The sequence below is a fragment of the Chelonia mydas genome, chromosome 12, assembly GCF_015237465.2.
Source record: "Chelonia mydas isolate rCheMyd1 chromosome 12, rCheMyd1.pri.v2, whole genome shotgun sequence".
Taxonomy (NCBI): domain Eukaryota; kingdom Metazoa; phylum Chordata; order Testudines; family Cheloniidae; genus Chelonia; species Chelonia mydas.
In genome coordinates this window covers 9768963-9785166 of record NC_051252.2, presented here as the reverse complement: position 1 = coordinate 9785166, position 16204 = coordinate 9768963, and the positions used below count along the sequence as shown (strand labels likewise).

The window sequence follows — 16204 nt, the reverse complement described above, 5'->3', positions numbered from 1 at the left end:
GGCGGCCCAGGGCAAGCCACAACAGCCGCTGCTCAGGCAGCCCCAGGCAGCTGGTCCCAGGCGCAGCCCCAGAGCAGTAGTCTGGGAGCAGCGGCGGGGCTCCGGGCCACCCCCGGCCATAGCAGTGGTGGTGTGCAGGAGCTCCCCACAGAGCAGCAGTAGCATCGCCAGCACTCCTCACCCCCTTCTCCCACCACCTACGATTTAGTCAAGGGTATTTATAGTACAAGTCATGGACAGGTCACAGGCCGTGACTTTTTGTTTACTGCCTGTGACCTGTCCATGACTTGTACTAAAAACACCTATGACTAAACTGTAGTTTTACTGATTAGTAACCTCCTTGCTCTTCTATCTTTTGCCTTATTCTATCACACACTTAACACTTGTAACTTTCTCCTAATCATTATATGCCATCTTCTCATTTATGATTATTCACTATGATGCTCTTCTTCTGCGAACACCACCAATATGACAATCCAGAAGAGCAACATGTAAGCAAGTTTTCTAAAAAAATAAAAATACTGGTAATAAAAGGCTATTTCTAACCCCTGTGAAGTAGGTCCCTCATTCACTGTATGATGTCTTTTAATATTTTGTTATCTAATTCAAAGGATTCTTTATAGCAGGATCTTATCTTGTTTTCTTCTGTTTTTTAACAAAGATGGAGCACAACAAAAATATATATAACCTATAAAAACACGTATACGGAGAAGAAATTAGTAATTTGACATGTAAATTGAAGAGCAACATACTGTGCAACGAGAAGATAGTTGGTCCTGACGGACAGAGAAAACATACAAGGACTTGTATGCAGATGAGATCATTTAACCTCCTATAGGGGATTCTTTCAAGTCATGGCATTTATTCTATTCTGTATAGGTTCTTATACTAGGCACATCACTGTAGTGTCTTGGCATTAAGCAATGTGACTACACTTCTGTAGTGTGTTGTTTGTTGTCTATACAGTAATGGAAGAGAGAATAACACAAGTTCAATAATTTAGATACTATATCAAAAAGTCAACACCCTCTTTGTAACTTATCTATGGAAAACCATAAGTGGTTTCTTACACGTTTTGCAGAACTGTTTCTTAGAGCTTGCCACACTATCTGCAAGCAAGATTTTAAATAAACACCACGTTAAACGCTGAGCACTAAAAACAACCCTAGAATTCCATTTCAACTGCTCTTTTAATTATCAAGTTTGCTTTATGTTCTAAACAAACAAAATCTCTCTGCACGTAGCATTTCTGAAAGACACAGAAACAGCAGCCGGGCCCGTGACAAACGGAACAGACACAGAGAAGAAAATGGCAACAAAAACAATCCCACTGCCAGGCAAAACAGCCTCCGTTTCGGAGGGCTCAGGCATGCACCGGCGCTGTGGAGCCCCGAAGGGGGCAGAGGAATTCAAACCCTACCTACACTTCCCGCCCCCAGATCTCCAGGCCCTGGGCACAGAACAGCGTCAGACCCGGACTGCACATGGCAGCTGAATGGGACGCTCGCAGGCAGAAGCAAGGGCAGGGGCCTCACGGCGGGAGTGGGGGAGGGACCCCGCCTCCAGGCCTGGAAGGAAGATGGAGGCGGGAGCCCTCTGGCTATGAGTGGCCCTAGCACCAGAGCAGGGGGCTGCCCGAGGTCGGGAGGGCCCGGGGACAAGTTACCGGCTCGGGGACCTGCACGGGCGGAGGCCCCGCCTTGCGAGGGCACAGGGGGCCACGGGCCTAGCCTTATAACGACAGCTATAGCCCAACCCACCCGACGGGCCGGCGAACCCGAGCCCCGCCCCTGGCTCAGGGCCGGCTCTGCATGGCGGGGCGGCCGATCCTTACTCGCCCTGTCAGGCTCGTCAACAGCAGGCCGCCATCTTCCCAGGCTGCATTGCGTCCGTCACAAGACGGGAGACGAAGGAACCGCACGCGACCACGGGAGGAGGAGTGAAGGGGGCGGGGCTTCTAGTCCGGACCCTGCCCAATAGGGGTCGGGTTAATACAGAATAAAAAGCTCCGCCCCCTCCCGGAGGGCGGGGTCTAGGCGGCGGGTCTCTATCCCAGCATGCTGTGCGGCCTGGCGGCCGGCATGGAGCGCGCGGCGGTGCTGCGTGTGAAGCGGAAGCGCGGCGGGTCGGAGCCGGCCGAGGCCCTGGTGATCGCCTGCAAGCGGCAGCGCACCGAGCCGGGCCCCGCGCCCGCCCCGGTGGAGAAGAGCCTCTTCAAGCTGGTGGCCACCGTCTCCTCGCAGGTACCCCGGGGCCGGGGTCCCTGGCAGGCTACGCACCCTCAGCGAGGGGCCTCCCTCAGCCCAGAGCGGGGCTCCCCACAGAGCAACTCAGGGACGGAGCCCCCTCCCCCCGCCCCGGTTAGCGGAGCCCTCCCCAGCGCGCCCCCCCCTTGCTTAGCGGGAGCACACCCTCTCTCCTTTGTCTCCAGGCTGGGCCTATCTGCCTGACCCCCGCCCCCCCCCCCAAGAGACGCAGCCTGGTAGCAAATGGGCTTTTATGATGACTAGGTGCCCCTGAAACATTTCCGCGCTAACCAGTGCTCTCCTGTTTGGGCACCGGACCCCTTTGTCCTGCCCATGAAGTTCCCCTGAGGGATGCCACTGCTCAGTCATTTAATGGTCTGCCATGTTGGCACCTAAAAACCAAGCCCAGAGGAGGGGGTGGTTTCATGTTGAAAACTAGCCAACCTCAAAAAGTGAATCAGATGTTGCTTTGGGTCTTCCACCTGCCTCAAAGTCCCCCTACCCATTTTAATGTTTTTTTTCATCTATAATCCTATTTTAAATGTATTTCTTCCCCCATTGTTGGCTGTAAGTCCTGAACAAATACAGAGAAATGTACTGATGAGTTCTCTCTTACCTGATAGTGATAAGGGTCTAATGTAAAGGGCCAAAATATTTGAGTACTTGTGGCACCTTAGAGACTAACCAATTTATTTGAGCATAAGCTTTTGTGAGTGCTCAAATAAATTGGTTAGTCTCTAAGGTGCCACAAGTACTCCTTTTCTTTTTGTGAATACAGACTAACACGGCTGTTACTCTGAAACCTGTCAAAATATTTGAGTCTTTCCTGGAGGGAGTGACCCAGTGAGTAGTGATAGGGAAGCTGTACTTCCACTACTAGGTTCCTTGCTTGTGGACTCCCACCAAGCTCAGTTCTCTTTCTGGTACTTTTTGACCTCTATATACAGCCATTAGGTGAACTAGTCTGACAACATGGATTTAGATGTCAGCAATATTTAGATCATAGAATTCCAGGGTTGGAAGAGACCTCAGGAGGTCATCTAGTCCAACCCCCTGCTCAAAGCAGGACTAATCCCCAATTTTTGCCCCAGATCCCAAATGGTCCCCTCAAGGATTGAACCTCACAACCCTGGGTTTAGCAGGCTAATGCTCAAACCACTGAGCTATGACACAGTTCAGCCTATCCTTCACAACATATGACCGCCAAGATGGCCCAGGACTTGTATGAGCTCAGCTCTTGAATGGAAAAATAGCTGGCTGAATGAGCAAGACAAAGCAATGCTGGTGGACAGAGGAAAGCATTTTGAGGAGTTTGCAGCTATGATGTGGTCTCATTTGATTGAAGTTACACATCCACAATTGGTCAGTTCAGTGCATAGTTTAGGAGGGCTCTTGAATTCCTCACTGAAATGGTCATACAGCAGTATCCACGGGTAACACTTACTATTATCTCCTGTGCGGGTGATTGTCTCATCCTGGTGCACGATGACCTCAGTTATCATGCCTTTGTCACCTCTCAGCTGGACTACAGCAAGGCTTTGTACCTGGCCCCGAAGCCTTCAGCGCTTAGAAAGTTCCAGCTACTACAGAATGCTGTAACATGTCTCCTCAGCAACACAGGCTACCACAAGCATGTTGGACCTCTCCTCTGCTCTCTCTGCTGGCTTCTCATAGAACTTCAAATTAAGTTCAAGGTCCTAGCCCTTATTTTTAAAGTACTTCATGGCCCGTGCCCAGGATACATAAAGACAGTGTTTGAGAGCTTCACTCCTCTGGCACAATGGTGCTCCCTGCAATGAGGGTAAAGCTGATCTGTGCAAAAGACAGAACTTTCTCGAGGAGTAGCCTGAGACCATGGAATGAACTCCCCCAAGTACAAGGACCATCACAAACCTCACCACCTTCCATTTCAAGCATGTTTTTTGACTTTGTGGTCTCTAACAAATACATATTGATAACTTTATATTCCAAACAACCCACTGTACCGTAACAAGACGCTCCACAGTGCACACTTCTCCTGAGTGGTGGATAAGAGAACAGACATGACATATTTGTCATGTTGGTTAATGCACTGCTGGAAGATATGCAGATACAATGATGTGTGGTGTAAGAACCTATATAGAATAGAAATAGATTAGGCTGTTAAATGAACAAAGTAAACAACCAATAGTAAATTTTTTTGACTTGCATCTTTCAGTTTACTCCAATCTTGGTAATTACTTGTAACAATAATAGGCACAAAGCTCTTTCAGGGAGGCGGGTGATTCTGTTTTTAAGTCAGTGGTTTGACTTTTTTTTCCCCCTCCCCGTTTTTCTCTCTGTGTCCAGAATGAGCCTGTTCAGAAGTATGTACAAGAAGCTATTACTCGAGATAAAGCAGCAGAGATTCTGCGACCCTCTTTAGGAAGCACTCAAAGAATCATTCAGGACCTTCGCTCCTCCAAGCAGGTGAAGAGGCAGGAAAACCGGTTCCGCATCCTAACCAGCCATAGGCCAAACTGTGCTGAAAAAGAAACAATTGCACTTGGCACAAATGGCGAGGAGACAAATGAGGATGCTAAACTGGACCCTGAAGAAAAAAAAGACACTTCACAACAAGGAAGCACTGCTGCTTATCATAGTTCAAGTTATTTTGGGGAATTCCAGTTGTTTGATGTAGTACAAGAGGAGGAAGTAGCGGGAGACCCCAATATCTCTGCAGCAGACACAGAGGTTGGTATTGAGACTTGTGCACTACTGACTAGTCAAATTAAATTACATTTTGGTGCAGTAAAATTGCATAGGTGGGCATACTGGAAAGATTCTTGTATATTTGCCAGTGATTTTGAATCTATACTGTTTAGACAGTTAACTACACACTTGATAGCTGGAGGATTAAACCTAGCCTGAGCAAAATATAAAAGATATGGGTGAGGCAGGTCTTACTACTTAAATCCTAGTGAAAAGTGCAGCCTCCTGGGACAACCTCTAACAGAAATCCATGTACCCTCCCCTACCCAGTAGTGTCTTCTCTGGGCCCTATATGGGGGTTTAATCTCTCAAATAAGCCTCTGGCTAATAGATGTATAAAACGCAAAGCTTCACCCTGTTTAGTTGCTAGAAAGGAGGAGCTGTGTGTCCATGTCCCCCAACCCTTCAGAATCCCCTGTCACCTGCAAAGAAGGCTGGTGGAGAGAACAGACCTCTGCTTCTTTGACTGAGCCTCCCACTTCTGAATAACTCCAACACCTGCTTCTACTGCTCCTCATAGTTCCCTCAAGTAGCAGCAAAGTGAGATTGATATGGTACTTTTAAGGACTTGGCTGTTTTTAAATAGCAGCTGTGAAACTAATCCAAGCCTTATTTTAACTCTGCTGCTTGACAAGACTGAGCAGCAATAGAGACATGGGCTCTTCCTGTAGACTTAGGAAAACACTATCTGTTTGGTTCATGCTTGAAAGATTATTTTAGCAACTCTGACTAGAAATATTCCAAATTTTTCTGAAATTAATGCTTTAGGCCCCTGTGCTTGACACTCTTCTCACTGATGAGTAGAGGTTTTTTTTTTTTTTGAGCCATACGTGTTTTTAGTGTGATGAGAACTTTTATAATCTTGCAATTCTCTTGCATGCATATTTTAAGTTGCAAGAATCTCTGCTCAGTTTCTGGTGGAATTCTAAGTTGAGGAAGCTATGTCTGTTTCACATGGTTGCTATATGTACAGCACATCACAAATCTTCTAAACTTTCATGATTGTGGCATGTAATATTGTGCTTTTGTGGGGTGGAGGAGGGGTGATATTGAAGGAAGCATTGTATTATAGCATATATATGAGAATAAACCCATTCAGCATTTCCATTACCAATGGATTACAGCTCTGAGAAAATGAAAACCTTTCCGTGTTAGAGAAGAGAAGTAAACATCTGTGTGGATAATGAGAATGTGGTAACTGAAAAACAACTTAAAAAAAATTTTTTTACTTCCATCAGTAAAAATTGAGCAACTCCAGCTGAAAATGCTACATCTTGATAAACAGATAGTAGCTCCATGCAATAATAAATTTTTTGATTCTGAAACATTTCCATCCAAATGACTTATTTAGCCTTACACAGCATTCAATAATATTTGTACAACGGAGCACTCAAAGTACACGTTAGCTTCTTTTAAAAAACAAAACCCCCAAACATTCTGTTCAGATTAGAGTACTTGCAGCTATACCTAACTCCAAATAAACATTGGCCATTCCCCTCAGCTTCAATCTTTCTCACCCCCCCCCCCCCCCAAAAAAAAAAAAAAGCCTCATAAGCATGAGGAAAGCAAGGTGGGAAGGAGTAGTGGCTCTCAAAATGTGACTCAGCAGGACTTGCTTTTAGGATATAAAATAGGAACTATAATGTGCAGTCAAAATCCCAGCTTGTGCTACATATGGTCTCATCTGCTTACTCATCTTGTTCTTGTGTGTGTGTTTGAGATTGGACCTCAATTCAGACCTCAGGTAGAGATGCAACCTACTCCATTAATTTCTTTTCTCAAATACAGATGTGCTTTTAATATGGAAATATCATTAATAGGTTGGAAATATGAGGCTCCACAAATCAGCTTTGTCCTTCTCTGTTGCATTTAAAAGTTGCTTCTGAATTAGAACTTAAAGATTCTTTTAAAATGCATACAATGCTACCTGCCACGGGGACGGACCAAACAGAGGTAGAATTATGGCACCACAAACACCCAATAGCATTGTTACTAACAAATCTTAATTGCGAGGTGTCTAGGCAAAAAAAATTCAAACTAGGCTGGCTTTTGCTTCATTCTCCCTTTCCCCTTTAATTTTTTTCCCTTGTTCTGTAGATGTTAGGATGGGGAATGAGAGAAATCATCTTACTGGTTTCCCTATTCTCATCTCAGAATTGACTATACACTATCATAAGCCGGTTCATTTATAAGCGGATCCCTCCCAAGATGGATAAGTAAAACTGGCAAATGTTTATGACCCATTAATAAGCTGACCCTGTAATTCAGGGGTCAGCAAACTTTGGCTCCCGGCCCATCAGGATAAGCTGCTGGCAGGCCAAGAGGGTTTGTTTACCTGGAGTGTCCGCAGGCAAGAAGTAGACCTAAGTAAACAAAATATCCCAGCCCACCAGCAGCTTACCCTGACAGGCCAGGACAGCCACTGGTGGGGAAATTTTGGGGGGGGAAAGCTGGGGGTGAGGGGAGTAACCTCTGTGACCTCCCCCCCACATGACCCCTCCATGTGTAACCCCTCCCTGCCCCACTCCTAGCCTGGGACCCCCACACTCTCCCCATCCCATCTCTTCCCACCTTACCTGGGGCGGATGTCTCTGGCCCGGCTGGAGCTACTCCAGAAGGCCAGGCAGCGCTGCCACTACCTGCGAGCCCTGGAGCTGCCGCTGCTTCGGAGGCTGGGGGGAGAGCAGCGTGGCCAGAAGAGGCTAGACTCTGGCCCTGCATCTTCCCTTCTGGCTGTGCTGCCTCTCCTTGCCCCGTCTTTTGGGGCGGGGGGACTGTGTCCCACCTCTCCCCCTCTCTGTACCTGTTTGAAAGCTGACCCCCCTTCTCTGATGCTTCCTGTTTTTACTAAAAAAATTTGGCTTATGAACGAGTATATACAGTAGTTCAGAAAACACTGGAACTTGATGGGTGGAATTTCTCTTAAGCACCTATTCCAGCAAGGGGAGAGTTTGTGCCAACCTAAATGGAATTGAAACAGTGGGCCTGCCAAAGCCAACAATTTGCAAATGGCTCTGGCTATGGGGAAGAATCTGCTGGAAAGTTTCTTCTCCTGTGAATGTGGAACACAGAAACAATGGGGGCAGACTCAGTGGGTCCAGCAGCCTTTTCCTGTCTTTTGGACTTGTTCGTTGTTTTCCCTAGGAAGTATGAGACCAATCTAAACTTTTGTGTAGGTGTCATTTTTTTACCTAGTTACATAAGTGTACAATTCTACTACAACAGATGTTATTGTAACTCTGAAACCTGTAATAGAACAGTGTCATACTGTACAAAATATTTAAATATTTCACTTTAAGCATGTGTATCCACTTGCACAACTATATGTATTAAATCCTATCTGAGGCAGACAGACCTTTGTAGTGTATTAGCCATTTATTTAAAGAGTAATGTTTAAATTAGTTATTTAAGTTTTGATTACAGATCTCATGAATAAAACTGCTTTTTGCTAGATGCAACTACCATCTTTGCAAGGTGAACTCTGGATATTTCCACTTTTTTCCCAGCAATAAAGTTATAAGAATGAGGGAGCATAACTGCTAGTGATCCCCATTTTGAGGGGTGTGTTTATATATAATTTTTCCATCACTAATATGAATTTGTACATGGATAGTGGTAGTTCAGAGTGGATTATATTTTTAACCGTGGAACACATCCTTCCTTACATTGTGTACAGAAATATCAATAGCACAGATGAGGTGTTTATAGTGAGTATATTAACATTTCCATTGTAAAATATCCATTTTCAGTTTTATGTACCTTGTGCATAATTTTAGTGCTAAGATTCTTTAATATAAAATCTGTTCAGGCTCAGGTTTCATTGAGGAAAAGCCTGTGCTTTTTTAAAAATAAAAACAAAAATAAACTGATAAAACATAGAAGACAAATACCGGAAAGCAATTAGTTTTCAAATGCTTGAAAACTCTGCCTTCAACTTGCAAATGTCCAAATCACAAAAAATAAACTGGGAGCATTTTTCATGTCAGAATGAGGAAACAAGGGGTGGTCAGTGTGCCATTGGGTCCTGTTTTTTTAAATGTTAAATAGCTGCATAGATGTAAACTTAAGGCCCAAACCTTTGGAGTGGAAAACTTTTTGAAATATTAACATGAAATTGCTTTGCAAATAAATTAAGATTTCTTGCAAGTATGGAAAACCCACCAACTTTGAAACCATGAAACTCTGAAATGGAAATTGACTTCTGTTTTTGTTCAAATTGAATGATGCAAAAACCAAACAATTCTGTTTAATATTAAGGGCTACCATTGACACATGAATTGATAAAGGGGGACAGTCTGATTAGAATATCTCAGTAACTAAAGTTTTTATCTAGTGTATAGCACTGGTCTTGACCAAACACAAACAGTCCTTGGATCCTTTCTACAAATAACTCCTTGAGAATCACAGTGGCAAAACATACATACACACTCAGAATTACTTATGAATAAACCAGACACAAGACAAGGTAGCTTTCCAACCCATCCAGTTTGCTTTGAATCTGACTTACTATCCAGAGTAAACTAACTCATGTTTCACCTTTAATCAGTTAGCCACTTACACAGTAAAGTAGCAGTTGTTTCAACTTGCTTTCTTTTACAGCTGCCACTACCCTTCATTTTTAAAATGCTGTAGCAGGAAAATCACACCAGTCCTACTGCTTCTATCTATAGAAGGCTGGCCATGGCTTCACTTTCTGAGGGGGAAAACTATATTTGAATTTCTTCTGGCTACAGTTGTTGTTTATGGGTGATATGGAGTCTGAGTTACAGCTATATGCAAATAATCTCCACCAGATACCCTCTCCCTGCCTACTGAATGAATGTGTGAAGAGCCCTCCATCCAAAAACAAAAAAAAAAAACCCCACTAATGAAATTGCTCCCCAAAATCAAATGCTAAAACTGACTGGAAACTGTTTAGTTGGTACGTGGGCCTCTGAATTACTGACGTAGATTCACTTTTCAGTGGGTTGGCATTTGCCAGCAGTACACCTGGAAATGCCCATTTAAATCAGTATTTCCATTTCTAGGTTGAGGAGTTCAAAATGGACAGATTGGTGAGCTGAGCAAAATGGGTGGATTTTCTATTTAGTGTTCAATGTTTCATTTTCAAACATAACCTGAAAGTCTCAAGTTTATCATCAAAAACTGTGGTATGGACACACAATATCCATTAACTATACAGAAAATGTTTGGGTTATGGAAAGACTCTCCAGTGTGCCCCACCCCCCTCCCAGATAAAGTCATACTGCAATTTATTTGTAGTATTAGCAACCTAAAGCTTTCAATAGTAAAACTTTTAAATAACTTTCAGAATGTTTTTACTTTACCCTATTTGGGGCATTAAGGATAAATGTTTTATTTGTAGCTCACTTAAAAACTTGCTATGTGTGACTTCAATGAAATATTGGTGGTGATTTTTTTGATAACAGAAAACTGATGATCCAGATGTGATTCTTTGCAATGCAGTAGAAATGATCCGTGAGCGTTTAACTGTATCTGACAATGATAAAGGATTAGAACACTGTGTGAAGGAAGATGATTATGTTTATGATATTTACTACATGGAAACATCTACTCCTGGCTGGATCCAGAACATCCTCTCTGTGCAGCCTTACACACAGGAATATGAACTGGTAAGGACAAGGAAATCAAAAAACAGACTTTATGTAGTAATGAAAGAAGCTAATGAGAAAAAAAGCATGCTTCAATTACATTGTCCTAGTCTGAAAATCATGACCATGCAAAATGGCATTTTGTAGCTCAATGGCTTTTGTATCAAATGTGCTTTTTCTAACTACCACTCCTGCAAATTCAACCCGGGTTCTTTCCATATTGGCAGGGAAAATTATGCCCAACATAACACACCTATGTAACTCCCATTGTCTTCATTGTGTTTGCACAGGTGTAACTGATTGGAACTTGGTAAACAATGCACAGGGAGGAAAATAATCTGGTTCATACTTCAGTTGTGTGGGTCTCCAAGTCTAACAGTAGTCAAACTTGCTTCTTGTTGATGAGCAGCTGAGACTACACAAAAGGTGGCCCAAAGAGGTTGAAACTAAGGTTGCATAGGCAGCCTTATTTCTGGCATTTCCTAATTTGAGTACTTACCTTAAATTATTAAGGTTTCAGTCAAGTTTTGTGCATTATATATAATGAGAACTGTGCTTTGGTTGTGATGTGATTTCCTATTTCAACAGTAGGAGCCGGTAAGTTTTCTTTCAGTGCATATCCTCTAATCCATTTGTTCCCTTTGCCAAAATTAAACACTGATTTATCACTTTTCACTTCAAATAGCTAACTTTCCTCAAAACTACTATTCATTCAACCACTTAAGTACAGCTGGAGTGGGTGGGATTAATTTTTCAATTTCAGCAGTGCCCAAAATAGGTAATGGTGCAACCACATCAGTGGTGGTCTATTAGGATAGTTTTATTTCCTTAACACAGTACTAAACTTATTGCATGCACTAGCAACATAAGTTATGTCAGACCAGAACAGACTGTGGTCCGCCCATTGTAGCTACTACATCATTTTAACTCTTGGATGGTGTCACTGTACTTAAGTATCACTAGTGAATATCTTTTTCTTCCTCATCTTATGCTATGTAGACTGATAGAGAAATCACTTAGTTTTTCTGTGACTTTTTTTTCTCTTCTGAACAGTCCTTTCCCTATTGACATGCAGGTAGATGATGATGATATTTCAGAAGAAATATATGATGATGAAGATGATGAGAACAATGAGAATAACTGGCGTAATGACTATCCTGATGAAGATGAGTTCCTTCCTGAGGAAGATGAAGACAGAGAAGGAGGAGATGGAGGTATTTCATTGTCCGTACTACCTGCCCTGCAGGGGATGAGGCTTAAATCTTCAGATGGTACTCACTTTTGCTAACTATAATGTCACAATCTAAGGAACAAGTTAAGATGGACTCATTACTGAATGACGGGTTTCAGAGTAGCAGCCGTGTTAGTCTGTATTCGCAAAAAGAAAAAGTGTACTTGTGGCACCTTAGAGACTAACCAATTTATTTGAGCATAAGCTTTCGTGAGCTACAGCTCACGGGGATGTTTGTGGAGAATGGGAGGGTTCATTAAATTGGAGACTTCAAAGGTAGTCTTGAATGATCTGTTCCAACTATCAGTGGATGCTAGTTCCTCATTTTCATGCATCTCATACTCGAACAAGTATTGGCAAGTTGTTAACCTACAAAAAGTACAGTAGAACTTAAACTTCTCAATTCCTGTAAGTCTTTCAGTGTTGTGGAAGCCCATTAGAACTGAGGTGATGGAGACTTCTGCAAACTCTTTTTTCCATGAAAAATCTTAGGGAACAAAGGGAAAATACTTCTACCTGGCCCCTTTATGCCATATGAAGTAACCTGTATTCATGATTTCAGAATAGCAGCTGTGTTAGTCTGTATCCGCAAAAAGAACAGGAGTACTTGTGGCACCAGAGACTAACAAATTTATTAGTGGATTCTCATTTAATGTTTGTCTTAAATGGATGAACTCATATTTAATGGCTGACTGAGGAATTTCTCCTTCATTAGAAATCCATATCAAGCTGGTTGCACTATAAGGCACATGAGGTCTGGAGACTAATTCAGTTCCTAACTCTTGCCACTGATCTTGGGCAAATCCTGTTTTCCTGTTATTAAAATTGAGACTTAGCTACATTGAAACCCTCAGTTAAAAGATGCTATATGTGCAAAATTATCATCACTGCCTTAAAAAGGAGTACAACTCAAAACTCATCTGATGCAGAACTTGTAATTCTTTGGCAGTGGGCAGCTCTTGCATTACCATATAAAGTTAAGTATTTAATAGTTCCTGACTCACAGCTGATCTTGAACTACAAAGAGATTTTAACATGCAGTTTGAAGCATTTAATGTTTTCTCTCTAGAATCGGAGGATGGGAGCTTCAGTGATGAAGATGGCAGGAGTATCCGGAGCAGAACATGGGTCAAATACCACTGTGATATTCTGAAGGAGTTTGAATATGATGGTGTCCAGGACTTAAATTCTGATTAGCACTAACTAATCTGAATACCAGCATACTGCCTGCAGAGTATATTCTTGACCTTCCTGCAAAAGTCCAGAAAATTACTGCTGCTTCTGGTAGCTCTTTATGGAAATGTTAAGGTGAGACCTCAAAGAAGGGAAAAGCATTTCTTTCTGGTAAAACAAATAGCTTCCCACTCTTGTACAAAATGCCACATTTTAAAAGGAAGCTGTCCTTGTCCATCTGCTTGATCTGTAAAATTAATACTGTATTGATTATATACATTAAGCCTGAAGTGGCCATTTCCTAACCTGAGCTATTGGGAAAGTAGAAATCTGCGAAAATTGAACTTTCTGGCATAAAGTTCATTAAAAAAAATTTTGTACTTAAAATCCAGGAAGCATCTGCAATTTCAAGTTGGTAGTATTTAACTCTGAGTGAGTGTTAAGTAAAGCAAGTCATTCATAATGTGACTTTTCATCCAGTAACAAAATTTGTTTGAGTGAAAGATGCATTTTTCTCATTTGAGTATTACAAATGATGGCAAGAAGAGAAACAATCTTGGCTTTAAGAAAAAAAAAAACGCTGCATTACTATCTTAAGAGCTGCTTTCTCTGTATAAATGAAAAGAATGGTCAATCTCTAGACATGTCCTAGGGATTTTTGGCTGGACACCTTTTCCTTTGTATCACTGAACTAGAGTAATGTAAAGTATTTAATGCACTTGAATATGTAAATAAATATTTTTGAATTATTTTGCTGTAAATAGCCATTTCTTTAAAAAAGCTTGGCTTCTACCCCTTAACTGAGCTAAAAGATTCAAAATGCTGACATGTAAGCCTTCTTCTGCAGTGAGTAGCTCTAATAGGGACATCAACTTCTATACAAAGCTACAATAAAGTCATCTCTGTATAAATCAAAATCTCAGATCGTAGACCTCAGATGATTAGTATACACACCTGCTTTTGTCTTCTGCTCCTCCAATTCTGTCTTCTGTTCTCTTAACTCAGAATGGTAGATCTGTGCAGTAGTGTTTATTTAGTAAAGAAGGAAGTGGTTGGGCAATCCAGCTCGAATATATGAAGGTGCTATAGGACATTAGCTTTTCCTAACCTTCATAGTTTAATACAATAAATACTATCACATGAACCATGCTAAGTGGCTAGTGGTACTAAACTTAATTAATTTTAAGTTACTTTAGTTTGCCATCATCACAGCTGTGGGTTGTTGCTGGATTTGGGTTTTTTTTTTTTTTTTTTTTTAAACATTCTACTTACTTTCCTAAGCTATTGGACAGACTATTTTGGGGCAACTGTTCTGGGAGCTGGTGCTACATTACAGTAGCCCTTTCCCTTCCCGCCTAGGATAAGAGGATTTAATGTAAAACTCATCACTGTCTTAGGGTTGTTATGGCCTTCTCATATCAGACATTCCCATTGCTGCAGCCTTTACCACCTAGGGCAGAACTAGTTGTCAGTGCACTCAAAAGTGGTACCTGAAATCAAGGAAGAAACAAATAGAGTTTTCAGAGTAACAGCCGTGGTAGTCTGATGCATCCGATGAAGTGAGCTGTAGCTCACGAAAGCTTATGCTCAAATAAATTGGTTAGTCTCTAAGGTGCCACAAGTACTCCTTTTCTTTTTGCAAATACAGTTTTGTGGTTATTTCCCTTGCACTAGTAACTAGTAAGGCAGTAGTGATTGTAGTGACAGCAAAGCAACTTTTAGAGAAATAACGTGGTTGATCTTTCATTGGACCAACTGATGGTGAGAGACAACCTTTTGAGTTTACACAGCTCTTCAGAAGCTTTTCTTTCAAACAGAAGTTGGTTCCATAAAAGATATGACTTCACCCACCTTGTCTCTAATATCCTGGGACTGACATGGATACAACACTACATACAAACCTCCTTCTGTCAATATCAAACTGAAATACAGGTTTTTCTGGTGTTTAACTTGAAGATTGGCCACAAACATCAACTAGCATTCTCTGCTAGAGCTCTAGTGAAGTCCTGTGGGAGAAGTTACACTAAAGCAATGCCACAGATTGAATCAGGGGACAAAGAATAGAGTTCAATAAATCATTCAAAGCATTTGCAACTTGTGTGAGTGAGGTTAATGTCTTTAAAATAAGAACTTTGACTGATTTATTGAACTCTATTCTTTGTCCCCTGATTCAGTCCCTGGCATTCTACAATCAAGAGTAGTTAGGCAGCTAGTGGGGTAGCAACTGGTGCAGCATGCATGTCAGTGGTCTAGCAATGTTCACCAAATCTATAGTGAGTGTACGCTATGATTTTTGGGAGACCTGGCTTGAGGATTAGAACTATAGTTACTTTTTAGACCATGAAAGTTTGAGAAATCATCCTCTAACCTCAGTTTGTGGAATTTGGAAGACAGCATAATTTTTGACCATTATCTAAAACTAGGAAAAGGACTTACTGCCATTGTATATAAGACTTCTGAAAATGCAACTGTGGTTTAGGATCAAATAAAACTAAAGTCTCAACTCTCACAAGTCTGCCTCAAAACGCATTTTCTTTTCCTACCTTTGAACACTGCTGCTAATAATCCACTCCTACTCCTCCTCCACCCCTATCATCCTTCCTCTGTCAGTATTTCCATAGTACTACTTCTTTTTTTCCCTTTGCATTTAAGTACAGGAGAGCCTATGCAGTGGCTAACAGGACACTGATTAAGTGATTTTAAATTAATGAAAACCATTGCATTTATCAGAATCTCTGACTTATAGCACTAACTGTAAGGAGCACTTAATTCCCATCACTGAAAAGGACTTCAGCATAGTTGAATTTATGAGACTATTTTTTTTATTTAAAGTTAAAGCCTATCCTAAGCCCTCCCAGAAGGTATGTGCAAAGTTCTTAATAAAACCACAGCATGTTGGAGAGATCTTGAACTGCCTACTATAATCCTTTAAACAAATCTCCAACTTAAATGTATAGAATTTGTCATAATAGTACATTGGATTGTAATAAGCCACAGCAAGATTTAAGTGCTGAATGCCACTTTTTATTAAATGATCAGGTGAAACAAGGAAAAGGTTTGAGGTTTAAATAAACTCCTGGACTGGACTTTGCTTCAGTTTACTAGGAATAAGATGGTAAATTAAAAGTACTGCTGTCTAAACCTAGCAAAAACCTGCAAGTTTACATAAAAATAAAACTACAATTGAGACAACGTGCAAGTTATGGCACACT

The 16204-nt window shown here is 41.7% G+C and overlaps 2 protein-coding genes across 11 annotated transcripts in view; one reads left to right on the top strand and one right to left on the bottom strand.

The window, feature by feature from the left end:
* PRMT7 (protein arginine methyltransferase 7) overlaps nt 1–1929 on the bottom strand; it is a 46656-nt gene extending 44727 nt beyond the window's left edge. The window contains exons 1-2 of one of the 9 annotated variants that reach the window (XM_037877668.2): nt 1667–1710; nt 753–958 (exon numbers count right to left, since the gene is read on the bottom strand). In XM_037877668.2, coding sequence (XP_037733596.1) covers nt 753–796 — 44 coding nt within the window. In that variant the 5' untranslated portion in view covers nt 797–958; nt 1667–1710. Of the gene's footprint in view, nt 1–752; nt 959–1666; nt 1711–1760; nt 1792–1838 lie in introns of those variants that run through there. The other 8 variants (XM_037877673.2, XM_043526532.1, XM_043526535.1 and 5 more) reach the window with 8 other exon arrangements.
* SLC7A6OS (solute carrier family 7 member 6 opposite strand) lies at nt 1888–15512 on the top strand. 2 transcript variants are annotated; one of them, XM_037878243.2, is made up of 5 exons: nt 1888–2243; nt 4575–4958; nt 10406–10609; nt 11664–11802; nt 12889–15512. In XM_037878243.2, the coding sequence occupies exons 1-5, from the start codon at nt 2058–2060 to the stop codon at nt 13014–13016; spliced, it is 1041 nt and encodes a 346-aa protein (XP_037734171.1). In that variant the 5' UTR covers nt 1888–2057; the 3' UTR covers nt 13017–15512. The 2 variants fall into 2 exon arrangements, with proteins under 2 accessions (XP_037734171.1, XP_043382476.1); XM_043526541.1 differs by having other exon boundaries at nt 2025–2243; nt 11664–11859.
* The last annotated feature ends 692 nt before the right edge of the window (nt 15513–16204 follow it).

Coding starts and splice junctions, on each gene's coding strand:
- SLC7A6OS (XM_043526541.1), top strand. CDS start 2,058: ATGCTGTGCGGCCTGGCGGCCGGCATGGAGCGCGCGGCGGTGCTGCGT. Junction 10,610..11,663: donor ACACACAGGAATATGAACTG/GTAAGGACAAGG, acceptor ATTGACATGCAG/GTAGATGATGATGATATTTC. Junction 11,860..12,888: donor GAGGCTTAAATCTTCAGATG/GTACTCACTTTT, acceptor TTTTCTCTCTAG/AATCGGAGGATGGGAGCTTC.